The sequence below is a fragment of the Loxodonta africana genome, chromosome 14 (genome assembly GCF_030014295.1).
Source record: "Loxodonta africana isolate mLoxAfr1 chromosome 14, mLoxAfr1.hap2, whole genome shotgun sequence".
In the NCBI taxonomy this organism is placed as follows: Eukaryota; Metazoa; Chordata; class Mammalia; order Proboscidea; family Elephantidae; genus Loxodonta; species Loxodonta africana.
The window spans coordinates 54,502,843-54,530,735 of NC_087355.1; the positions used below are offsets into that span (position 1 = coordinate 54,502,843).

The following is a 27,893-nucleotide window of genomic DNA, read 5'->3' on the forward strand; positions in this document are numbered from 1 at the left end:
CCAGCCCCTGCCCCCTCTGCCTTCTCATCTCACTCCAGACGGGAGCTGCCCACATTGTCTTATATATCTACTCGAGCCAAGAAACTCACTCCTTACCAGTCATTTTCTGTGTCATAGTCCAGTCCAATCCCTGTGTAAAGAGCTGGCTTTGGGAATGGTTCCAGTCTTAGGCTAACAGAAGGTCTGGGGACCATGACCTCCGGGGTCCCTCCAGTCTCAGACCATTAAGTCTGGCCTTTTTATGAGAATTTGAAGTCTGCAACCCACTGTTCTCCTGCTCCATCAGAGATTCTCTGTTGTGTTCCCTGTCAGGGCAGTTGAAACATTTTTAAGAATTATTAATATGCTATTCCATAATTTATTTTTTTGACAAATTTCAAAGAATTGGCATATTAGAGACTACCGTCTCCAACCTGAGTGTTTTTAGGTCAATTAAAGCAAAGATAAATTATACCCATACATATGAAAATGAAAAAGAATGTATACTTCTATTGTAATATACATTTTTTTCAAACTCTATCATCTCTGTAATTTTGATGCATCACTCAGTCAGTGGTATCCTAAATTTGATGAAATATGGTAAAAGTATCTTTAGACCAACAAAGAAAATATCTAGAACTGAACTATAATGAACATACACACGAAACCAATCTTTCCCTGTCTTTGAGGATTGGTAGAACCGTATTATAAGCTGGGTAGCAATTCTCCTTAAGGCTCACCTCAGTGGCCCAATCTGCATGACCTTTTCTCTATCCCAAGTCCATTTAAAATGTATGTCCTAATTCTATAAATCATTTTGTACCTAATCTTAGGAATGTTGTCAGATAATTCTAGTTTAAATATTAGGGCAATAGAAGAGCCTCAGATTTGATTGGATCTAAGGCATTATTACAAGGATTTGGAAGGAAAATAGTAGTAATAGTTTATTCAGTGGGACCACATGATAAACAACAAATAGCTGTCTTCTTTTTAATCATTAATAGGGAAAACAAGAATTGCAGTTAGGGCAGGGATTCAAACAAAAGAAAAAAATTTATAGAGTATCTCTAAGAGGAGGTTGGAAATATCATAGGGCATTCCTGGAATATTTTAATAATACCTACTTCAGATGCAACATGAGCTCTCATGGTTTACAGGAAAGTATGTATTTTCTGATACCTGAGTTCAGTCTAATGAATAACTTGTCATGTAAGGAGACACACAAATATATCATTTTTTGTAAGCAACATTGTGCTCATTCATCATTAAAAGTTTTATGATACCAAGAAAGGGAAAGCTGTGTCCATTCTTGAAACTCATGTCAGAGAAAAAATACATTAAAAAACAAATGATAATATGTTTATTTATATATGGCGTATGTTTCATAAGTAAGTGTGAAATCAGTATCTGCTTTAGCCCTCAAAGCTCTTGTTTTTTCAATTCAATGCTATATTTGCCATAGTAAAATTAACATTTAAAAATTTTGTTATAGGTTTGTAAGGGAAAACACAAACATGGCCCTCTTGAATTATAATTATTACTGTTCCATCTTAGGCTACTTTTTAGAAAATATAACACAATTTACAGTTTAGATGTAGTAGTCAGTTTCGTGAATAATTTATTTTTCATTGTCTTCTCAAATCAATACAGAAACAGCTCAACTAAATAGAAAAAAAGAAAGTTTAAGATGTCTTCAGTGAGTTTACTTTTCTGAACTGTGCTTTTGTCTGTAAGGTTGAAAAATAAAATATTGGATATACTCAATTTAATAGTCACACATATAAAAAAAATGCATGTTTTTGAAAATAACGCATTTCTTATGTTTTGAAATTTACCTAGACTCAACAGCCTTTGTCCAAAAGTATCTAAAATTGACTTGACTTAGATATTTTCCAATAGATTTTATCAGTCAACTTCAGATCATTTACATATATTCTTTAGTACTTAGTATTATTTCAAGTTTAAAACCATTTATAAACTTCATCATATACCTTTCAAGAATAACTCTTGTATAGCTAACTCATTTCCCACATTAGCACATCGTGAAATTTGTGTGAAAATAAGTGTTGATGACTTTTCTTGTAGATACACTTTTTTTATTTTCAAATGTTTCATTCAGAATCTTTTCATTTGTCTTTCAGGTTGGTGTGTTTTTTTTTGTTTTTCTTACATAAACAGCAATTTTAATTATTGTTATCGTTTGCTTCATAGGGTCAAAAAGAATAAGTGATAGTGAAGTCTCTGACTATGACTGTGATGATGGAATTGGTGTGGTATCAGGTAAGAATTTCCCATTTTATAATATTAAGAAGGGAGCTACTATTATTTCAAAAAACAAATGAGAAAGAAATAACTTGTTTTCACACCCAGAAATAATTTTATGGTGAGCTTTTGGCAATTTAAACAAACTCTGAATAATTCCAGTTGCGCTAACACCTGTACCAGTTCTTACATTGTAAATTCATATTGAAAGATGCTGGAGAAGTAAATATTTATAAATTTTCTATTTGTTAGATTACCAAATAATGATTTTACTGTAAATTTGAGGAGTTATTTCATAATCGAAACTCTTTTATGCCACACTAACATTTAAAAAAAAAAAAGAAGAAGACGCAATCTTTTCAACATGAGTAACATACCTAATATGTCAAATATTCGAACGGGCATTTTTGAATTTTTTTTATCATTGTTACATTGATTAACTATCATGATGTTATTTTCCTGTTTAGGTACATTTTAAAAATGCAGTAATGTAGTTTAAAATATTGCCTAATCTTATGGTTAGAAATGTATCCAAAGATTTAATATTTCAGGTAACGGCTTTTTCTATAAATCCAGAAAAAATGTTCTTATTTATTTGTGTGTATATGTATTACCCTTAATATTATAAAATGTTTTGCTTCTATTCTTCTTAAGGGTTAATTAACTGAAAGTTCTTGTAATTATAACTAATTTTACTCTTAACAAAATGTTCTATTGTATATGAAACATGCTGCAATAGTATCAATGACAGCATTTTTTGTTGACGAATTTTTTTATAGTATAAGTCAATAGAATGCTGTTGGTGTACCACTTTTTTAAAAACCTAATGAGTATTTTTCTGCATTTTTTTCACAAAGGGTGAACAATATGTTAATTTACTAAGTCTGCAAAATATTTTCTATATTATATGGTTCTTAAATTAAATAAATTGTACCTCAATAAAGCGGTTTTAAAAAATATTCCCCATGATCTCTTGCTCTGAGATAGTTGCAGTCTTTTTCTATTTGTGTTCAATTCTTTTGTTAATTGACTATTCCACTTATAGTTTTTAAGTATCTAGTCACATCAGATTTTTTTCATCCAGAATATTTCCTTTCAAACCACTAAACTCTTTCATCTTGCTGTCCTATTTAGTATATCTCAATTCTTTCATTTTCTGCTTTCAGAATGGAAAAATTTACTTAATATGATCTTTTTGTTACTTTTAATCCTGTCAAAGGAATTGTATCTTTTGGGAAAAACTTTATAGGATCTTTCATTATTTGGGTTAATGCTCTTTGGAATTTTTTTTTGTGTGTGTAATTACAGAATCCAAAAACCAAAAAAAACCAAGCTCAGTGCCGTCGAGTCGATTACGACTCATAGCGACCCTATAAGACAGAGTAGAACTGCCCCATAGAGTTTCCAAGGAGCGCCTGGCGTATTCAAACTGCCAAACCTTTGGTTAGCAGCCATAGCACTTAACCACCACGCCACCAGGGTTTTCAATTACAGAATAGTATTTAGAAAACCTACACAGTTGAAACATATACTAAAAAATTGTTTCCTATGCTCACATTTTTTTTCTGCCTATGCAGATATATCTAGTAAAAAATATCATTTAATAATCCATTGAGGAGAGATGACTGCTATACAATAGCCTGTTTTTTGCTATTTTGAAATCCAGTGTGGTTTTGAAATGTAATTCTTTCATGATATACTACACCTTAATAATACATTAAGTGCTCCTTGAGTTCTGTCATTATTAGGAATTCCTAAGTCATCTCCATATGAACACCAAAATCAAGGTTATTGTATTGTAGTTTCTGGAATGTTAACTTTTCATAGACTCATCACTTGAATGGTGTAGCAATTAAATTTGCATGAGTATCATGATAACTAAAACAAATACATTTATTCTGTTAAATATGTATCTTACGTTTCCTTTTCTTTATAGCCTTTTAGTTTTAAGATCTGCAATTAAAACTAGTTTTAAGAGAGAATAAATGCTTCAGTCAATAGTTTTTCAAGTAATTTAAGGACTATCAGGTCAATAAAAATAATCTGATATTCTCTGCAAAATTGTTCTTAAGGCATCTCAAACGTAAATTGCATATATACGTATATATAGTGTACCCCTTGCATGATTAAAGGATGAAAATGCTTAGTTTTTAACTAACATTTTAAATACTTATAACTACATAGTATAAGCTCCTACACCGTCACATCTGTTTATACTTTGTAGTCCATACACAAATATTTGTTTTTATCTACAGATTGAGTATCTGTCAAATTCAGGGTATCAGTTACAGCCTTTCATAACCCTTTTTAACCTGACCTTTTAACCTTTTCTCAAGAAGGAACAGTTTTGCTGCTTTATTCAATTCAAATTTTATTGAAAAATCAATTGTTTTTCTAAGTTTGCAAGGCAGATATCTTGAAAATTACCCATGCTTGAAGTACAATTTTTCATGTATTCTTTATTTTGATTATTCTGATTAACTCAAGTCAGAGGTAATTTTGAAGTACAATTTTTCATATATTCTTTATTTTGATTGTTCTGATTAACTCAAGTCGGGGGTAATTTTGACATTTGCATTGGCAACATTATTCTACAGAGTAAGTTGAAACTTTGATTTGTCACTGAGGAAAAATTCTGAGACTCAAAGTAAAATGAAAGAGATCTTTTGAAAGCTAAATGCATTCTGATGGAGAAACATGGGCTCCACTGAAATGAAACCAATGACTCCAAGGTGTGGTCGGCACACATGCCTAGTTACAGGGCTTGTACAAGGAGCTACAGCAAGAATTGATTGGTTCAGAGGAAAATTATAAAAGTTAAGAAAGTTGAGGTGGGACTACTCAAAGTGAGGGCTCTAACATTGTTGGTTCAAAAGGCATAGGTGGGATTAGCTGATTGATTATGAGGGATAACTGGAAGTACATGCTTACAGGGAGGTTACAAAGTTGTCACAAGATAATGACAGAACACAGCCAGTTCTGTAAAAGGACTACAAGGAAAATAGCAAGGTACTGATTAACTATCTTTGGAAATAGATTTTCTGAGATTACAGTGTGTAAGCATTCCTTAAGTGCAGTTATGTACAAATTCACAATAGTTTTGTTAACTAGGCAATATATCTTACAGAACTTGCTTGTGGCAAACATCATCGGGAAACAACCTGCATGGGTAGTTTTGATAAGACCCCCTTGCATCAAAACTCTCGTCTGGAGCCATTCTTTCCATATCCCTAACATAACAAAGAAAAACATTACCTTAAATACGCTTAGCAACCAGCTAAAAGATTCAGGCCAAGAGTCAATGCCTGCATTAAAGAAAACTCAGAATGGATTCCTTGTCCTGATTCTTCAGCAGCCATGTTACTTTGGTCCAGTGCCTCTGTTTGGTGAAACTTTTAATCATTCCTTCCTTTTGATCAAGGATTTCCATGAACATTCTTTGATCACTCTTTGAATGAATGTTTCTTCTGCATGGACTGCAATGGCTGTATCCTCTTTTGAGTGGCTGCTCATATTGGTGAGCCTTTAAGACCCCAGACAGTTGCTTGTCTTAACAAGCTTTTAAGACCCCAGATGCTACCCTTTCGTTACTGGGCACTACCTGGTTCCTCTAGTAGCTGGGCATCACTGGACCTCATCACCATGCCATGACTTGACATTCAGCTTCAATGATTGTGTTTGCTCTCTGTGTATGAGAAGGGTGGCAAAGGAGTGGGCCACATTGGGGGAACAACCTGACCATTTCAAACAGCTTATCCAGAGTGTGGGGACCTCCCATTTCATTGCAGAGATAGGCAGCATCTATATACATGAGTTGCATGAGCATTTGATTGGTGGTTTGTGTGGCTGCTTTGGTCATACATCTTAAAAATCAGTCCAACTATAACAAGTATTACTATGAGTATAATTAACCCACAATTCCATCCCTGAAGGTAGCCAGCTGAAAATATCTAAATAGAGGAGTTTGATATGGAGAATACTTGAAGCCAAGTGGCCTTTTTGGTGGACCTGTGTTGATATCTTGTTCTACTTATACTGAAGCATTTGTCCAAGTGCAGCAGGAGGTATTGGCAACTGCACAGACTCCTCCTTGTTGGGCTAGAAGAAAGTTAAGGGAAATTACATTATCCAGTACAACTTTAACCAAAGAAGTTAGGGACTTCAGTTGGACTTCTGTGCTACCTGTAAGCTTTTCAGTTATTTGGAGCACAGTGGCAGGTAAATTGTGAATAGAGTTTTCAAGTTCAGGAATGCTTACAAGGAGTAGGAGGCCTCAAAGAAATATCCATCCATCTTTAGGTCTATTATAGGGCTTTTGTTAGGTCCTATAACAAATGTGATGAGTGAAAATGTTCACATCATTGGTTTAATGTATGCTTTTATTATAGGAATGGATATTTAGAGAGACTTTTAAAAGACCTAACATACATTGGCCTGTTATATTCCAACCATCCAAACAGGATAAAGCCCAGGTATGGGACTTGTCATTTGGATTTGGATTGGCAATGGTTGGGTGTCTTGATCCTTCACATAAAAAGTATATATACATAGAGGGCACATATTATGCTAGTTCCATTGTGTTTATTTGGGAGAGGGATGGCTTAGTTTATTTGGTCAAGCGAATTTTCTGTCAAGGAGTTGTTAAAGATAAGCAATCATCCTAATCTTAGTCAAGTCCACATTTGAAAACAAAAAGTCTTCTTTTTCTGTAAGCATGCTGTTAAATTTCCTGTGAAGGCTGCTTTTGAAATTCTGGAAGGTGCACTATATGAAACTAAGGGCTTATTTTTATAGTCTGAAGGGTTTTAAACTGCTTCAGAACAATCCTTGACTCTAATCTGGGTTGGATTAAAACACGGGACCTGGGGTTGACCTAATAACCTGGGGGAATGCTACAGGCTTACACATATGGCTCACCTAATGGTGATATTAAAATTGACAGTAGCAAAGAGGGTGAAACTATAATTCTGTATGGGAAAGCTAACGGATATGAATTTGTGAGGCCAGGTTTTGGAATTTGATGGCAAATCCAGCAGTCAGACAGGTTACCGGTACTACCTTCTGACTGGTTATTTTAACAAAGGCATCTTTATGCCAAGCATCAACAGGAATTATGAGCAGGAGAAAAATAAATATTCAGGGGAGCTTTATAATGGAGAAAAATTGCCCAAAAGTAGTATATTAGGGCAAAAAGTGTACAGATTATAGGTATCACAAAATAAACAACTTTGGGTGTTGGCATAAATGAGGATATCAAAATAAAAGAAATAGCAAAATAACCATTGCAATACTAAAAGTAAAGTGCTGTATCAAAACTTCTGAGTTCACCACACATCCACCTTAAGAGCTAGTGTTAAAAACAAGACGTTTAGGGGTACAGGGGAAGAATAAAATATTAAGGCAAGGGATAATACCAACAGTTTCCAAAATAACGAACGTTATGATTATCAGAAAATAAATTCTAAAGATTTTGACGGCTTGCATGAATAAGGAATGAGTAGTTAAACAATGTTTCTAACTGTTAACAAGCAGGACACATACATTGCCATTTTCTGAGTCCTAGTTGATAAAACAAAGCAACTTCAAAAGCTATGAGTATCAAGTAGAAGGCGGTTAGTCTTTGGGTCTCTACATAAAGTAGTTTACTGTGTGAGGAGACCCCTATTTGATGCAATACAATCGAAGTTATCAGAAAAGCAAAAATTATTATAAAACACAGTCTAACAGTCTTGGCTGTTTGCATGAGTCTAATGTTCTGAAATGGATAGAGCCATGGTCCAGAGGTCTTGGGAGCAACAGTCTACATCAGATGTCCTTTGCTTCTGCTGGTGGGAATGGCTGAATTTAAGGTTCAGTCCCTTCGTTAGTTGGACAGTCCAGGCCAGAGTTATGACTTTCTTCATTTGGAGAGATGGGTCTAAGCTTTAACGCTCTGTGACTTAGCAGCACAGGGGTTGGTAAGAAGAATCAGGTAGGAGCCTTTCAGCAGGGTTCAAGAGAGTTTTTAATTTGGTGCCTTCTCCAATAAGTATAATTTCCTGGCTATATCTTTGAGGCTGGAAGGTCGACTGGCTTTTTATGATTAAAGGCTTCCTTTACTAAGGAAGTATAATTTTTAACATAATGATTTAAAGCTTGGCAATAGTCTGAATTATATTTGGATCTGTTCAAGCGGAATATGGAAGAGCTAGCAGTTTCCCAGTAATAATTATTCTGTGGGGGGTTAATTTGTGAGGACCAAAGGAAGTAGACCTCAGGTTCAACAAAACACGGGGAAGTACTTGAGTCCATGGCAACTGCAAGGAGGCAGACAGTGTAGCTAACTGGGCTTTTATAATGCCATTGGTTCTTTCAACAAGCCTATAGGATTGTGGGTGGTATGGGCAATGCAATTTCTGGATTATAGGGAAGAATTTACATATTTCCCTTATGACTTGACTGATAAAATTAGTACCTCTATTACTATAGAGGATTTTAGGTACACCATAAATAGGGATGATGTTTTCCAAAAGCATTTTTGCAATGATGCTGGTGATAGCCTTGTGACTAGGAAACATTTTTTTTAATCCAATGAGAGAATCCACAAATTATAACTAGGGCATATTTGGAGCCACTGAAAGGAGAAAGTTGTATACAATCAATCTGTCATTCGACTGTAGGTCCTGTTGGTAGGTGATGCCTTCTAAGTGGGATTGTATGTGGTCAGCCAGAATTAAATTTAGAGCAAACAGAACAATGTTTGGTCGCATTGTCAGCAGCTTTCCACAAATGTCCCCAATAATGTTTGGTTAACATTTCAGTCAGCTTGTCCCATCCTAAATGATTGTGTGAATGTATATGCAGGGACCTGGGGATGACAGGTTTCTGATTGTTTGTCTGACATGCCTTTTTTAGCCAAGCTGTCTTTTCCTCCTTGGGAGTCATAATTTAGTGGCTAAAATAGGGTATGCTAGATACTTTTATTTGGGGTTTGTTGTTCTATTAATAATGTCTGCATTCTTATTATTAATGCAAAAATTATAGAACAATATCATTAATATCACGTGTAGGTTAAATTTTGTTGAAGATAATGCGAAAATTATTGCAGCAGTACATAGACAGGGAACTGCCAGAAATTCAAGCCAGGTTGAGAAGAGGACATGGAATGAGGGATGTCGTTGCTGATTTCAGATGCATCTTGGTTGAAAGCAGAGAGTCCCAGAGAGATGTTTACCTGTGTTTTATTGACTGTGTGAAGGCATTTGGCTCTATGGAGCATAACAAATTATGGATAACATTGTGAAGAATGGGAATTTCAGAACACTTAATTGTGCTCATGCAGAACCTATACATACACCAAAAGGCAATTGTTCAAACAGTACAAGGGATACTGCATGGTTTAAAATCTGGAAAGGTGTGCATCAGGGTTGTATCCTTTCACCATACTTATTCAATCTATATGCTGAGAAAATAATCCGAGAAGCTGGACTATATGAAGAAGAACACATTATCAGGATTGGTGGAAGACTCATTAACAACCTGTGACATGCAGATGACACAACCTTGCTTGCTGAAAGTGAAGAAGCCTCGAGTTACTTACTGATGAAGATCAAAGACAACAACCTTCGTTACGGATTACACTTCAGCATAAAGAAAACAAAATTTATTACAACTGGACCAATAAGCAACATCATGATAAATGGAGAAAAGATTGATGTTCTCAAAGATTCCATTTTACTTAGATCCAGAATCAACACCTATGGAAGCAGCGGTCAAGAAATCAAATAATGTATTGCACTGGGCAAATCTGTTGCAAAAGACCTCTTTTAAGTGTTGAAAAGTAAGGATGTGACTTTGAGGACTAAGGTGCGCCTGACCTAAGCCATGGTGTTTTTGATCACTTCATATGTGTGTGAAAGCTGGACAATAAATAGGGAAGACTGAAGAAGAATTAATGCCTTTGAATTGTGGTGTTGACAAGAGTACTGAATACACCATGGACTGCCCAGAACAATGAACAAATCTGTCTTGGAAGAAGTACAGCCAGAATGTTCATTAGAAGCAAGGATGGTGAGCCTTCAGCTCATGTACTTTGGACATGTTATTAGGAGGGACCAGTCCTTGGAGAAAAACATCATGCTTGGTAAGGTAGAGGTTCAGTGAAAAAGAGGAAGACATTCAACAAGATGGATTGACACAGTGGCTGCAACGATGGGCTCAAGCCTAACAAAAATTGTGAGGATGGTGCAGGACTGGGCAGTGTTTTGTTCTGTTGTACATAGGGTTGCTGTGAGTCGGAACAAACTCAACGGCACCTAACATCAACAACAGCTTTTATTAATAAGCTATCGGACATCCCTGGGTCACAAGTGTGATAGCTGTTGCAGATGTGACAGGAGAGATGATTTGGGTTTGGGAGGGTACTTCTTTGTCTGTAGCAGGAGCCATAAGGGCTAAAGGGGACACGGTAGTTGAGTTGCCCAGACAAAATATAGCCATGTGGTGGGCTGCTTCAATGTAGCTTCCCCACCAATGTTTTTCTAAATGTACAATTAGATTTTCTAATCCTAAATGGTCATTTAAATATTGGTATCTGATTACAAGGGGGTGTAATGATTGAAGCAGAACAACTTTATTTTCTGGCATGAGCCATGAATTGCTGATTGGATCTAGTATACAGTCTGAGTCTTTCCAGATCTGTACTTCTGATTCAGAGACCAAGCTTGGATAAATATGTAAAAATTTTAAGATATCTTCCTCCTTGTCTTTCATCTGAATTTGAGACAAATGAGTAAGGGGCATTTGGGAGGCTGCCCATCTGGCATGTGATTAGCCAAATCATTGCGTTTGATCTCTTCAGTCTCCGGAATTCCGTGAGGCTGACGGGCCTGTGCTTTGATTACAGTAATCTCAGAAGGGAGCAGAAACGTTCCCTGGAAGGCCTGCCCCTAATGGGCCATTTTTGATTTTCCTTCCAGAGAAGATTAAAAATCCTGTTTCCAAAGATACTAAAATCATGTGTAACCCCCAAAACATACCTCAGATCTAAAAAATTCTTACCAACAGTCCATCAGCCAATATGCAAGCCCAGTTGAGGTTGTATTGCTGAGGTAACCTACGGGAGCGGACTGGTTTACAAAATATCCTCCCTGGTAATGGGAATTAGTAGGGTGTGGTTTAAGATAAGACCCACCAACAAAGAAGACTAGGTTAGGAAGTGGGGCCTCCAGTAAATTAGGCCTGGTAGCTAAAAGTTGCATGATGAAATCTAGACAATTATGAGGCGGTTCATTCTCATGAGGCAAAGACAACGCCATGGATGGATTCAAACGGTATACAATATGCAGGCAAATATTAGAGGCTGCCAAAATAAGTCATTCTGCTAGTGGACAGAAATTGAGTTAAAGTTGAATTCAAAGTGGCTAACACAGCATGAGGGACGTAAACATCTAGGAAATTTCCCAAAACAATATCTGATGTAGTCTCCACCAGCCTGGCAGTGGCAGCAACCACACTGCAGCTAGGAGAGTGACCTCTTGTAATGGGGTCCAGTTGGTTATAGTAATACCCAGTGGGTCTCTGCTGTCCTCCATGTTTCTGGGAAGGACTCCTTAAGCATTTCCTGAAATGTCATGAACAAAACATGAAAAATCTAACTTATAATTTGGAAACCTGAAGGCAAGTGTGTAAAATCTCTTTTAGTGGTGTGATGGCTATTTGTTCTCTGTTGGTAACTCCCACAGTTCAGGATGTCTTTTCACTTCAGGCTAGAAGCTTTTGTAAACACATGGGATTTATAGCAGGAAGCATCGTATGATTGTCGATTAAGACTTTGAAAGGTTCTTCATTAACAAAAACAGTTGTTTCACCTTGAGGATTTAGAGGTACCACAGGAAAAGCCTCTGTTTTGTCCCTGGAGCCCCTTCATGCCAATGAAGATGGAAGTGGAAGCCCTGGTAGAAGTCCATATTTTTTTTTTTACTTAAGCCACTCACTTTTAAAAAGTCTTGGCTTACTGCAGTAAAAGAAAACATCAGTTACTGCCTCTGTATTAACCTTAGGACTTCTTTTCTGTAAGGGACCCCTTTCTCTCGGCTGGGTCTGCAGTTGCTGCAGCTGCAAGGCCATTTTTTTTTTTTTTTTTTTTTTGGCATTTTCTTTAGTCTCAAGAGTTTGGGCTAATACATGAGCCAATCCAGTAAGTTGTGATATAGGGATAAATTTCCAGGCCAGTTGTGTCTTTGTAGTAGAGCTGAGAGCTCTGGGTTAAGGGCTGAAATAAATGCTGCATCAAAGGCCCTCATAGCCCCAGGAGTCTCCAAGTCTAATACCGAATGTTTAACAAACTTCTGGTATAGTCTATTCTGGTAATCACAAACAGCCTCATCCTTCTGTTGACCACAAGAATGAATTTTAGTCTAATCTACTACAGGAGGAAAAGCCTTCTCAAGGGCATCGTGTTCAAGACCAAAATGAGGCAAGAGGAAAAATAAAGGATGAATAGACATCGTATACAATTCTGCATTTCTCTGGTTTGCTTCATCTAGCTGTGTTACTGTACTTTGTATTCAGCTGCTATTATTTGGTAGTTGTAGTGGACACTGTTGGTGCCTAACACAAATTTCCTTTATTAGCTGGTTTGCCCATCTCCAGCTGCCACCTTCTCCAGAGAATTGCCCTTAGGCAAATGGAAACTACTTCACCCAGGAAGTTAAACACCTCCCTCACTTCTCATTGGCAGTCTCCAGTTAGGGACTAACTAACATAGAAGCACAAAAGTCCAGTCCATTTGCCTCGCAGTCATAGATAGCACCCATGGTACAAATCGTGCTCCAAAGCCTCCAGTGGGATCAGGCTGAGACCACATCCTTGCTGAATTCCTTCCCTTCTCATGTTCTTTTCTTCTAACTCTTTCTCCTGAGAGCTCCTCCTTCAATTATTCAAGCGCACCCAAATCCCTGTCTTTTGCTCTATTTCTAGGGAACCTGACCTAAGATAATACTGTAAAGCATTAACATGCTGGGAAAAAAAAAAAACACATAGAAAGTAGTACTTTTTCTGAGTTATTTCTGAAACAAGTGTTGTAGCAGAAGACTTTGTAAAGTGTCTGGCAGAGTCCCTAGCACATAAAAAATGCCAATCAATAGTAGCCACAATGAACATGATGAAGATAACGGTGATGGTAGTTATACCACTTCCTGCTCAGAAATTTCCAATTCTTTCCATTACATACTTCATGATATTTTAGAGATACACAACTTGGGTTAAACTTACCTTTTTTACTTACATTCTTACTGCTGCCCCAGATTAAATTGTTTTTGAAGTTAAAATTAAAATGTTGGTAGATTGTTTTTCTACCAACTTAGAATTTCTTCTAATTTGCCCCCATCTGTCCAAATTCTAACTGTTTTCTAGGACTCATTGTATCTCTTCTAATACACATTCTCTAAGTATGTCAACACAATGGACTCCTTTATAAAAGTAAGATTTGTCATACTTTTATTATCAGAGTTATATTGTGTCTCAACTCTGTTAAATACTTGAAAGAGCAGTTTACACATGTATTTCAAGTAATAGTGTGTTTGAATATTGTTTATCTCTTATAGAAGTAACTATAAACTTTTGGGAATTTTTCATGAAATTAATTTGAATATTTATAATTGTTGAGAAGTATTTGAAGTATTTCTAGGCCATTGAACAGATGAAAATATGTTTTTAGAATAAACTTGACTTTATTGAACATAACAGTATATAAAACTTTTACTCTATATGTAAGTGTATATAAAATATTTAGTCTGTATGTTAGTGTATACAAGTCTTACTCTACCCAGCATAGTACTTTGGATATAGTAGCCATGCAAATATTTGTCATTCTTTTTTAATTTATGTGTTTGCAACATATTATTTTGTCTTAGTATTATGTAATACTTATAATTAGCATTTTTTATATTAAAAGCCTTTCAACTTTACCAACCTTTTTTTTTTTTAAGTACAAAATATGCAAAGGGTTTAGTGTAGATAACTTTAATTTTAATCTTTCCCCTTTTAGATTATCGACACAATGGTCGAGATCTTCAGAGCTCAACATTATCAGTGCCAGAACAAGTAATGTCATCAAACCATTGTTCACCATCAGGGTCTCCCCACCGAGTAGATGTAATAGGAAGGACTAGATCATGGTCACCCAGTGTCCCTCCTCCACAAAGGTAGGATATCATATAATTTTAAGTGTAGAATGGTACTATATGTTTATTTATTGTAAACTATCATTAATGGTCTCTAAAGATAATAAATTATTGTCAGGAAAATTTATTTAGGGAAAAATAAGTACCCTGTTCAATAACCTGGGTAATGAGAATAATACCAACAATGAATTGCTTTGTAATTTTGGATGCTGTACATATTATTTTATTTTAATAGTTTAAAATCATTAAGAGGAACCAGGCTTTAATCATGTATCAGTATTGAGCGTATCTAGTTAGAACCAGCTAATTAAAATCATTGGCAATATAGATATTGATCATTTAAGAAATAGAAAAAAATATACACCTAATGGGTCTTTAAGATTTGGGATAATCATCAGAAGAATAAAAAGATTCATAGGCAGTGAGAAAAATGACTCGGAAAGCCTTTAGCTCCAGGTCTTATGCTGGTGGAAATTTCTGATCAACATATTTGCAGAGAGGCTTAGTGGAGTAAAAACCATGGAAATAATACATTGGAGCTCACAAGAAATATGTGCATAATTCACATTTTATGTACAGGCAGTCCTCGGGTTACGAATATCTGACTTACTGACAATTTGTACTTGCTGTTTAGTGTAAATTGCCCTCACTTTGAGATGATTGAATGAACCCCTACTTGGAACAAATTTTTCATCACAATCACCTTCACTTGCTGCAAGTGTAGCTTTTAAATCATTGAAAAGGCTTTGAGCCTTTTATTGCACCAAAGTAAGGCTAAATAAGAACTATATGAACCTGTTCCAACTTACCTACAAATTCGACTTAATGGCACAGTTGGAAGCGGATCTCATCAGTAAGTTGTGGACTGCCTGTACTTGTGGCGTTTAAGAAAATTTAGACTGTTTTGAGTGACAATCTTATAATTCCTGCTTTAATTGAATAATTTATTTTGTTTTAGACTTAGAAATTTTAATTGTAAGCTTACTAACTTCATACATGGCTAAGAGAACTTTAGACTTACATATGTATATTTGATTTATATGAATTATTAAGCACTTGGGGGAAAAAAAAACCCATTGCTGTTGAGTCAGTTTTGACTCAGAATTTACTTAATTCAGAAAATTGGAGAAATTAAGAAGAAAATCTGTTATAAAGTTTATAAACATAGCTTAAAACATTTGACGATATTAAATTAACTAAGTTTGTAAATGTGGCCAGAATTATTCAGTCTTCTGAGGAGTGATTGCTAAAATGTTATAGTTTAAGAAAGAACTAGGTTTTGAATTTGTAATTTTAGTAAATTAGACCCTTTCCCATTAAAAAATAATAAAATAATGCATAACTTATAAATCAAGGAAAGAAAATTTGAACACTTCTATAGAAGATAGGCATAGGTTTTAGATTAGATTCAAGTGCATATAATTGCCATATATAACAGGAGCTGAAATATAAAATATTTATTCTGTCATGAAAATTAAGTGTGGAAGTGGGCAATCCAGGGCAGAATGGTAGCTCAAAGAATTTGATCAATTGTAGACACTTCTGTTTGGACCTTAAAAAGAAATTAACAATCATCATCCCCAAAACAAGATCCACAATTATATTGTCTAAAAACAACATGCTTAAAAGCAAAAAAACAGAGCAAGTATAAGACCAGAGGCATGAAAAAAATGTAATAGGCATATATAAACCGTAAGAAAAATGGGATCGTAATTTCAATTGGTAAATAAAATTTGAATTCAGTGTCAAAAATGTCATAAAGAGCAAAGAAAGATTTTATTCTGGAAAAAAATGAACACAAATTTAAAAGGTAAATCAGTGTTACCACTTTGAATTATACAGTTTATGCTTTGCCCAAAGGAATTTGGACAAGGTGATATGAATATCTACATAGACAATACAACATAATATATTATTAGAATTAATATGGACGTTTTGCAGAATTATTGGCCATAAGGTCAACTTTTAAAATGAATAATAATCAGAAAATTTCACAGGACCCAAAGCACTATTCTCAAAAGCAACACAAAGTATAAAATATGTAGCAATTGATCTTATTAAAAATTCACATGATCTTTGTAGAGTAAATGTAAAACTTCATGTAAGGAATAAATGAGAGATATGCCATACTTGTGGGTAGAATTACTTCATTTAATAAAGATATCAATTCTGTACAAATTAATCTATAAGTTTAATGCTATATCAATCAAAATTCTATCTGAGATTTTCATAAACTTGAAAATATTATTCTAGAATTTATATGGGGATGTAAAGGTACATGAATAATTCATTCATTTTGAAAAAGAGGAGGTAAATTTACCACCAAGACATAGTAATTAAAAACAGAATGGAACTTGAACGGTAGCAACAAGATAGACCTACTGAACAGACTAGAGAGCATAATATAAATATGTTTATAGTTATATGAACTTGATGTACAGTAACTGTGGCATCACAAAGTAATGTGGAAAGGATGGATTGGAAGGGATAGGAAAATTAGCTCATTATATGGAGTAAAATTAAAAACTGGATTCCTACTTTACATCTTATAACATGCCATGCCATAATCTTTCTTATGTTTTAAAGGGCTGCAGTTTGTGGTGGTATATGGTAGTAAACTTTGAAGCAAGAGACTACTTAGGCAGCTGTTGCTACGGTATAGGCAGGAGGATGGTAGTTCAGACGAGGGTGCCATCAGGGGAGATGGTGAGAAGTGACAGATTTTGAGTTATCCTCCTGAGCTCTGAATTCATGTCCAGCCACCTATGAGGCATCTCTTCCTCTGTCCCTATAAGCCATGTAAACAAACATGTCCAGCACTGAACTCACTTTCTCCATGGAAATCTAGTCTTCCATATGTCATTGAATATCACTACCAATCACTACCATCTGCCCAAGCTAGAGACCTGGGAAGCATCCATTAGCACATTTGATATTCCATATCTCTTCCCCCATCGACATTAGATTACTTTGGACTCTCTGTATGTCTTGTCTCTGTTATAGAAGCTTAACACTATCCCAGCTTCACTCTGAGCCTCCAGTTGAAATTTATACCTAGTTACCAGGGGTGAAGTTAGTAAAAACTCACACTGAGCATTACGTTGACTTTATATCTTTCTAGTGTCTTTATTATATTAATAAACCTCATTTCTTAGTATACTATATGATTTTGGTTCACTAAGATATTTAATAAATCCTGCTATTACAGTCGGAATGTGGAACAGGGACTTCGAGGGACACGCTCTTCTACTGGACATTATAATACAATTAGCCGAATGGATAGACATCGTGTCATGGATGACCATTATTCTCCAGACAGAGACAGGTAAATATGATTAAATACTATTAGACCCTATTATAATCACTGCCTTCAGAAGGTGTTACCATAAAATGTTTTCATCCCCAACTTGGGCATTCCTTGATCTGAGTTTCTGAAACCACATTTTTCCTTTACAGTGACCACATTCATTCTTAAGACCATCACATCATTAAAAAAAAAAAAAGCAATTTGTTTCCTTCAGTAAGAAAAAAACAAAGTCATCGTGCTTGCAGTTTTGGTCCTTTGTTAAATAAAATCAGTTAAGTTAGTGAACTTGCACATGGGGTTATAATAATAACAAAAACAAGATGTTTCATTTTTCTTACCTTATCATAACCAGTTGTTACACACACATTCACACATACACATATAAATAAATTTAAAGGTCTTTTATGTTTATCAGGGAATCAGTGTGACTATATACTGTATATATATTGAGAAAAGAGTATAGTTTGTTTAAGAAGTAGTTTGTCATGATTCATGAAGAGGTTTTTCCTCGTGGCTTTTCAGTAAACTTTTTATCCTGTATTTAGAAGAATTATCTGAATTTGTTCTATTAAATGTGACAAGCTAGGAAATAAAAGTGTGTGCCACAATGCTTCCATTAATTACTACTAATATTTTAAAATTAGGCAAATTGATCAACCCTTCTAATTTATGCTTGGCCATATGTAAAATGAATACTATTATATTTTTCCAAACTATCAAGTGAGTTTAATATAAGGATTAGGAAAGAAAATTTAATTTACTATTTAGAAAATATTATAATAAAATAATGAGGGAACTCAGAAGTCATTTTGTATGCTTCCTAAATCAATTTTAGGAAAGCAATTACAGGTTTTTAAATCAACTGATAAAGAAGTCACTTTTAATATTTATAAATTTAATTGTTCTGTCTAAATCTAGGGTTGTTTTCAATTCATTGTGTTTTAGTACATTTCTCCAAAAGAAGTCTAAGAAATTAGTCTTCAGTGGTGTCAAACAAGTATTAGCTTTTTGTGCCTGACATCTAAGAAAAAAATTAGAAGATACTAAATTAATATCAATATTAGTGTAAAGTGAAAGTTAATGTATTTTGTTTCTTTTCAGTTTGTTTCATTATCTCATAGTGATTTGTGTCTTCAGAGTTAATCATAGACATGCTACCTATAGAAATTGATGCTTACCAAGTACAATAATAGAGAAAGGATAGCTATGTTGGCATGATTAGGAGTTGGGAAGGAGTCACATTAGGGTAGATGAATGGATATTTTAGTTATTACTATGATTCTAATGAGCTTGATCATTTCTGGAAATTATTTATACAGCAAGCTGTAAACTCTTTTCATTGAAAGTCTGATATTAAAAATGGTGAGAGAGAAAACTCTGAAATGACTTAAGTCCTTCAAGCTTATGTAAAGTTTTTCTCTTAATAGAAAATGGACTTTGATATTTTCTCTGAAAACAAGGTAATATGGTCTAATGCCTGAGAGGATAAAATAAAATTAATCGTCCTTCTTAAAATTTTACACTTTAAACTTGGACTTACAAGCAAAAATATTCACTGTAATAGCAAGCACATAATCTTTTATCAGTATTTTAAGGCAAAAAGCCCAGGGATTAGTGGCAGCAAAATTTGCTATTAAATCTTTGATGACTAATCCTTGGTATTAGCTGATGCAGTCCGTAATTGAAATATGTCATTATATTTTCTTGTTTATAGTGCCATGAATCTTTTAGCTTAGCAAAATGCTCAAGCAATTATATTTTGAAGTTTTGGGAACTGTTGAGCCACATGATTTCATTGCTTTCATAGAGTGATATAGATTTCCAGATCATAGATAATTACTCTTAATTGCGGCCTGCCTTAATTTTTTTTTTAAATAAGTAAAATAGAATCACATTTAAATAGTAATATAAATCCATTTCTTATGGCACTGTGGTTAAGAGCTACAGCGAGCTATAGTTGCGAATCAAAAAGCTGACAGTTTGAATCCACCAGCTGCTCCTTGGAAACCCTTTGGGGCAGCTCTACTCTGTGCTATAGGGTCACCATGAGTCGGAATTGACTCGACGGCAAATGGTTGGGTTTATACATTATTTTTAAATTATCTCTTATAATTATTTATTAACATAAGGAATACAAAATTTAAAAGTACAGTATGAAACATTGAGGTGGTCTATCACATTATTAAAAATGAATCCTTGATTTTTGTTTTACACTAATATTCTAAAAGGTTTTCTCTAATAGAATGCATCTAAAGGCATTGTAAAATTTATATTCTATTTAGAAGGTAAGGATCTCTAAAACTCTTACAGTGAGAATTTTATTGAATAGCATTTTATAGAGTCCATTGATACTGTTGATTACAAAATCTAAGAGAATTTCCTTTGATATGTAAGCATAATTTAGGCGTTTTGAAAGGTATATGAACCTTTCTTGTCAGTAACAAGTGGATGCACTGGACTGGAATATTATTTTATTGAATGTGCTCTTCTTCAGTAGCATAGGCATCAGAGCCAAATGGCCTGTGGTTAGAATCTGGATTTTACCATTTTCTAGCTGTTTATCTTTGGGAAAATTAGCCCCTCTGACATTTGATTTCCTTATCTATAAAGCTAGAAAATTAATGCCAACTTTATGAGGTTATTTTGTGGATTAAATGACACTGCCTTCAGTTGCATAGTATGTACTCAAAAAATATGCCTTACCCTTGACATTTAAAAGGATCTTTTGGTTTGCAAATAATTCACATATTAATGTGCTTACCAATTGTCTTCGTCATCCAGTCTGCTATAACAGAAATAGCGCAAGTGGATGGTTTATTCTTTTACAGTCCAGTAGTGTAGAAGTCTGAATTCAGGGCACTGGCTCCAGGGAAGGTTTTTTCTCTCTGTCAGCTCTGGAGGAAGGTCCTTGTGATTCATCAGTCTTCCCTTGGTCTAGGAGCAACTCAGAGCAGGCACCTCAGATCCAAAGGACGTACTCTGCTTCCAGGACTGCTTTCTTAGTGGTATGAGGAGCCCTGCCTCTGCTCATTTCTCTCTTTTATATCTCAAAAGAGATTGGTTTAAGACACTATCTAATCTTGTAGACCTCATCAATATAATTGCTGCTAATCCATCTTATAACATCATAGTGATGGGATTTGCAACATATTGGAAAATCACATAAAATGGTGGACAATCACATAAAATGGTGGACAATCACACAATGCTGAGAATCATGGCCCAGCTAAGTTGACAGATATTTTCGGGGAACAGAGTTCAATCCATGACACCAGTTAAGCAGAAAAACAGAGAAACCAGGTAATTCAGGTAACTTTGTAGAATGTAGCACATGAGTTGGGCCTTGAAAAATGGACATGTTTGTTCAGGCAAGAACAAGAGCAGAGATACAGAGACAGAACACTCGTACACATCAGAAAGGCCCAGTACAAAGAATGAAGGATTTGGGGACATTTTGGAAAGTTGTGCATGAAAACAGTAGCTTTTACTTTGGCTATATTTGGTGAGAAATGATGCTATCTGATATTAAATTTTGGTACCTGATTAAATTTAAGTGGTGTAAGGAGAAAATATACTGTTTATGTCCTTTTCTTACAGGTAATTTAAAAAGAACTATATATCAAAATTTAATTGGATCCTTGTTTCTTTACACATCTCACTTTGTTATCCATTAATCTAAATCCAGTTTTGCTTTGAAAAGAAAATAGCTTCATTATAAGTAATTTGGAAATCTAGATGTAGAGATATTAGCCAGTATAATGAATTCCAATGGATATCTTTCTTTTCCTCTCCACTCCTTCTACTTTTTGTACCAATATTTGTCTGGTAAATCCTGGTAACTGCTACAACAAGAAGCATACTCTTCCTTGTCCAGACTATGTTGCTTTAGTGTTAGAAATCATCCCAACAAGTTTTTCTTTACATAATTTAATATTAGAATAGTATTTCCATCACATGTCAAAGATATCCTGCAGCATGCATTTTTATCTCTTTATCCCAGAGGCCAAAATATATTGGGTCCAATTAATTTTGTGAAGTATACTTTTAGAATATTAAGAAAAAAATATAATTAACGCTGGAAGGAGATATTTATTTTATAAACTCTTTTCTTCTGTACATTCAGTTGATATATTCTAAGAGCAAAAGGTTCCATTATCTGGCCTTCAGTGATAGTTTACACACATATGCCCTTTTTCTACTGTTCATCAGGCAACCAGCTATCAAAAAGTGTAAAACATACCCAAAAATATTTCATAAAAAGGATTCATCTCTTTGACCCATTCAGCTATCAACTCTGAGGAAACTCATCTTTGAAATGTTAAAATTATAGAGAAAGTAAATTTTGAAAGAGGGTATATGTTACAAAACAGTATGTGTTATTAATTTCAGTGACATATTTTAAAACAGTTAAATCAATCTGAGTATTTTTGAGGAACTATTTAGTCAACGTAACATTAACAATATTAAAGATACAGAACAGAAAGATTTGCATTAATTTGGGGTTGGAAGCTTAGCTTTTGGAAACTACAGGTTTGCTTATGGATGGGAGGTTTCACCTTTGGAATTTCCTAAAAGGAACATTCAGGCTAATTTAATATAATGGAAAGGTAATTTATTATGTTGTCTTTAAAGGTTATATTATCTAATAAGAATTAAAGTGTATCTAGAAAGTAGATTGGTAATCTCGTTCAGTTTTTTAATAATAATATTTTATCATTCTTAGAATCTGGAGTTTATTTTTTTAACATTTAATTTTAATTTTTTAAATTTTAATATATTAGTTTTCTGTTTTTTACAGTGAACTGCTGAATTTTTTAAATATTTCAGACAGACTGAATTAAATAAAATTTTAAAATATAACTTACTTTATTTGTTTAACTCAGCATAATCCATTGCTCAGACTTTACAATGTTTGTTAATTTTAGAAGAAAAGTAAACATGGTTTAATGGAGAAGTGTGTAATATTTTTAAGTTGTACAAGTGGATGTAGCAAAGGACCTTGGATGCATCTGTGGACTTTGGTTGGATTTCAGAGGTCTGTGCCTTGCTGAGATACTATGGTTAATTTTGTGTAATCTTCATATATATATATATATGTATATATGTATATATTTATATATATATATATATAGTTACCAACAGACTCTAAGGGGAATCATAAACAAATAAGGTTAAGAACCATAACATGAGTGTAGAGATTGACAAGGGAAATGAAACAATGAAACTGATAATTGATGAAGACGATTCTTCCTTAATATTTCATTGGCTTTATAGGGACATAGATAATTATAAGGCTCTTCCATGAAAAATTAGAAATTAGATGATGATACATTCTATGAATTTTTAAGTTTTCACAAGCTTTGAAATTTGCCCATTTTCTGTTACTCTTAAGTAGTTTTCAGAGGGATATGTTTCTTTTTTAAGCAATAAATTCCAACATCACAGCTGTTTGGTATTATTTCTACTCTTTGTAAAGCTACAAATGCCATTCCTGGTACTCTGTTTCCCTACTTGCTTATATACTACATAGGCTTATAATCTGTGATTTACATATCTAGAATACCTCTATGATTATGTGAACCACTGCTCTCTTTGGAGAGTAGATTCATCATGAAATTGGTGTGATTCTGTTTTTTTCTTTTTAGTCCAGTTAAAAATATATTTATTGAGTGTGTCAGCCATTGTGCACAAAGATTTTGAAAATGGCATTAGTCTGGTCTAGATATACAGATGATCATATACCAACTAATTATAAAACACAGACGTGCAGAAGCTTAATATTATTTGAAAAGATTGGAGAGAAATTTATTTTCATGGGTGTGTTCAAGACTCCAAAGAGAAGTTAAACTTTAAAGGTTGAGTAGGATTTTGAGAGGCAAGGTTATGAAGAAAGAGGGTAATGGATGTTCCTGGAAGAGTTAGGAGCTTAAAAAAAGTTTTGAAATCAGGAAAGTATGTCGTGCATTTAGAGAATCTTACTTATTCTCACGTGCTTTGATAGAAGGCTGTGATATGGGAGATGGGAAGTGATAGGAGATGAAGATTGACATTAGATTGGAACCTAATTTAAATACCATTGTAAAGGATTTGTTCCTGTGTTATTTAAAACGGGGAGCTATTGAAGGTTTTGAGCAAGGTACCTACATGACCAGAAGCATAATTTGCAAATATACCTCTATAGAGAGGGTGCAGAATGGATTCGGCCAGGAGAGGACTAGGATCTGAAGGTAGGGAAACCTAACACAAGGTTATTTCAATTCAATAGACGTGGTAAAACATGATGATGGCCTGATATAAGGTAGTGGCAGAAGAAAAGGAAAAGAAGGAACAAATTAGAGTTATTTAGGAATTAGAACCAGCAAAGATCATAAATCAATTGAACATAGAAAATAGGATAAATGGAGGAGTTAGTAAAAAACTCTGAGGTTCTTAAGCTTGGTTTATTAAATAAACATTTAAATCATTAGTTGAAACTGGGATTTCAAGAAGAGGAGTAGTTGGCATTCCAAAAGGGGTTAAATAATTTGTAACTAGAAGGGACATTAAAAAACCCATTGCCATCAAGTCGATTCTGACTCCTAGCAACCCTATAGGACAAGGTAGAACTGCCCCATAAGGTTTCCAAGGCCATAATCTTTATGGAAGCAGACTGCCACATCTTTCTCCCACAGAGTGGCTGGAAGGTTCAAACTGTTAACCTTTCTGTTAGTAGCTGAACACTTAATCACTGTACTGCCTCGGTTCCTGAAGGGACATTAAACCAAAAAAAAAAAAAAAATGTTGCTGTTGAGTCAGTTTCGACTCATTAGAGACCATAAAGTCCTAGGATTCTGAAGAGGTACTTAAGGGGCTGCTATGGTAGGTAAGGATGAGCCTTCTCACTCCCTCTGTAGCTGGAGTCATTCTGATTTTACTGGGTTCCTCTGTATTAGTTCTACATGAAATTTACTTGAGTAAAGAAAGTCATCTTATGCTAAAGAAATTTTTTTTGAAAATCACTGCCCTAGCTCCTTCATTTCACAAATGCTGCATCAGAGGTCCAAATAGGCAGTGTCTCTTGAAGACTTCATAGTTAGCATGTGTTGTTCTAAAGTGTCTGCATGACAGTCAGTCAGCCATGTGGAGAGCCCAGTAAACAGCTGGAGAGGTGCTGTGCAATGAAGAGAACAATTAATGCTAAAGCAAAGTGATAATTTACACTATAAAAACAGATAATATTATTCTGAAAAATGTGTTGGAATATAATGAAGGTTGATGAAAGACGTTTGGGAAACAATTGCCTCTAAGGTATACAGAGAAAGGAGATCTAGTAAATGAAAAGATAAACAGTAAGAGACCAGGCCATATGTATAAATGGTTAAAAGCCTAGGCTTTGGATTAGGAAACCCTCAAGTTTGAAACCTATTATTGTACTTACTAGATGACTGTGGGAAAGCACTCACAGCCTCAGTTTCTCTGTCTGTAGGAATGTGGAAATACAGAAGTTGTTATGAGAAATAAATGAGATAATGTACACAAAGCCTTTAAAGGAGTACTTGGCACATATCAAGTGTTAAATAAATGCAATTTTTAAAAGCCAGAGAGAAAGTGTTTCAGAAACAAAGAGAGGAGAGACTTTAGGAAATAGAGGTTGAAATCAACAATCAATGCCTGATACCACAGATAAGTATAGTGTGGTAAAGATAAGGAAAAGACTAACGGAATTTGGAGAATTTAACAGAAAACAATCACAAGATAGATTCGAGAAAATGATAGCGCAAGAAGTCAAATTACAGTCAGCTTCAAGCATAAATGGGAAGTGAGAAAGTGGTGGCAAGAATTGTAGATATGTGTTTTAAGACGTTTTGTGATGAAAGGAAAGTGAGAGAGATGATGTCCTGATTGAAAAAGCAAGCTTAGCAAAGGTTTTGTTTTTAAAAGTACAGTTGAGGAAGGGAAACCAGGACAGAATAATGAATGAAGCAAGGTTACGTGGGAAGCAGGATTACAATTAGAGACACTTCTTTCTTTGATGGGGAGGAAAAGAACAAGTGAAGACTGAAGTATATATTTACTCAGTATTTAGAGGTAGAAGTGTGAAAGTAATAGAGTTCCAGGTTGGTTTTCATTTTTTAATGAAACAGTGATTATCTGCCAAAATTAAGTGTTTTGTCATTAAAGGTTCTAAAAAGTAGAAAATGTTCAATTAGTTAAGGTAAATACTGTGTAATATGAATACAAATTAGTGCTATGGAAAGAAGAGAATCAAGTATACGTGGGTAAAGGTCTGTGTGCTCCATGATGGATTCTGGTAGTCATGAGACATGAAATGGAGCAGAGCCAGCAGTATGTAGTGTAATAAACATAGTGAATGAAAAAATGTATTACATCTGATAGAATTAAGAATAAAATTAATAACCAATTAAAAAACAATTTGAATCAATTTGTTCTTCAGTCAATTGAAGTTTTAAAGTCCCTTGCAGTGATTTTTCATTGTTAATGATTGAAAGAGAAAGATTTACCTCATAACATTTTATAATTATTCTAAGCACTGGAGTTTACCTCTTTTGTTATTTCTTTCTTAAACTTTTTGATGAATTTATTATTTTTCTCCTCTCACCTTTCCTCCTAATAATGGGGAAAAATCTCTACCGTATAACATTTTCTAGATGATGCTGAAGATGTTTGAGTGATAATTGAAAAGATTTTATTTTGAAATATGATTTTGAAAAATCTCAATTGGTTGTATTTTATTTTAGAATTTGTTAACCCTTAGCACTGCCGTATTGTAATGGTCACTAGGATGAGGAGGCAAGCTGAAATTTTCAGTAACAATTTTCATTTGCTTTGCTTACTATCTGCTTATCTATTTTGAATCTCACCTTTTAAAATTAAGCTATACCTTTTTCATTTCTTTCCTGATTCTTATTTATATTCTTGTTTCTGCCACGCTTGCAGTCATTTTCTTACTCTACCTCGCTCCAGATACAGGCAGACCATTGAGCATCATCACAGGGATGGCAGGTATATTTTTCTGCAATTGAGTGTGTTCATAGAGTTGCATGTTCCTGTCTACTGATGTGATATACTCTGCTTATATTTCTGTTATGTATATATATATGTGTGTGTATATATGTACATATATATATCAATAAACTATAGAAATATTACCTTTATGAAGAGTAGGAAGTAAAGCATAAACACTTTAATTGTAATAAAATGTTAAATATATAGCTTTTCTTTGATGAGCTCGTGCTATCCAAGAGAATTAGTTCACCAGTATTTGGATTAACTCCTGATTATCTAGAAGGATAGAGTAATATTAAAATTAGCTGTGGTTAACTAACCACCATCCTCTGCCGAGTTCATAATCAGATAATTAGACAGCAGTGATTGATTTATACTTCCGCTTACCGCCCCCTTCCATCTCCCCGCCAGGAGAGGAGTCAGTCAACGAAGTGCTCTTGGTCATAGTAGATGACCCTGGATTTGTGGAGAATCCTGGGTCTATGGAAAGATTCTTGTTTATTTCTATCCTACCACCACTCCTCTTTTCAAAGTAAGGATTTGCACTGAATCATAGTACCGTTCTAATACTCTGAGGAAATATAATTTATATTGGAGGGAAATATCAGTTACCTAGTGTTTAACAGAAGGGGGGTTGACTAGAAAGAGAAGAGCAAGAAAATCTCTAAACTCCATAATGTTCTCAAGGCTATAATGTAGCTTAAGATTTTAAACCAGATAAGTGACAAAATTTTGTAGCTTTTTGGGCAGAGAAGAAAATGGCAGTGATACTGTGGTGGGGGGCTCAGCTAGTGTAGAAAAGAAATGTACGTGCCCAACTGCTTTTGTTTCCTAGTGGTTTAGAGTTATCTGTGACCTCCTTTATCCCTATTAATTTAGTTAATGAAGAGTTGATAATAAGAGTTCAGAAAAAAATAATTGAAAACTAATGGTTAAATTCTAAGGATTGAATACATGTGGATAAATGTGGGAGCAAGCCTAAGAGATAACATCAACAATAAGTTCATAATAATCCATGTTTTTTTATGTCTTTCAGTGAATGTAATTGAAATTTAGTGTCTTTCAGTTTATTTGGTAGTGATTTTTGCTACATTTAATTTTCTTTTGCATTTTTCAGTCTTGTCATTTTTGCTTCAATTCTAAGTAATTGTTTTTTGTTTTGTCTTTATTTTTAT

The 27,893-nt window shown here is 34.4% G+C and overlaps 1 protein-coding gene across 1 annotated transcript in view; it reads left to right on the forward strand.

Annotated features, from left to right (window-relative positions):
- RIMS2 (regulating synaptic membrane exocytosis 2) overlaps nucleotides 1–27,893 on the forward strand; it is a 404,721-nt gene that overhangs the window by 167,226 nt on the left and 209,602 nt on the right. The window contains exons 12-14 of the mRNA XM_064267988.1: nucleotides 2,191–2,252; nucleotides 14,239–14,426; nucleotides 17,614–17,730. Of these exons, the coding sequence (XP_064124058.1) occupies nucleotides 2,191–2,252; nucleotides 14,239–14,426; nucleotides 17,614–17,730 (367 nt within the window). The remainder of the gene's footprint in view (nucleotides 1–2,190; nucleotides 2,253–14,238; nucleotides 14,427–17,613; nucleotides 17,731–27,893) is intronic.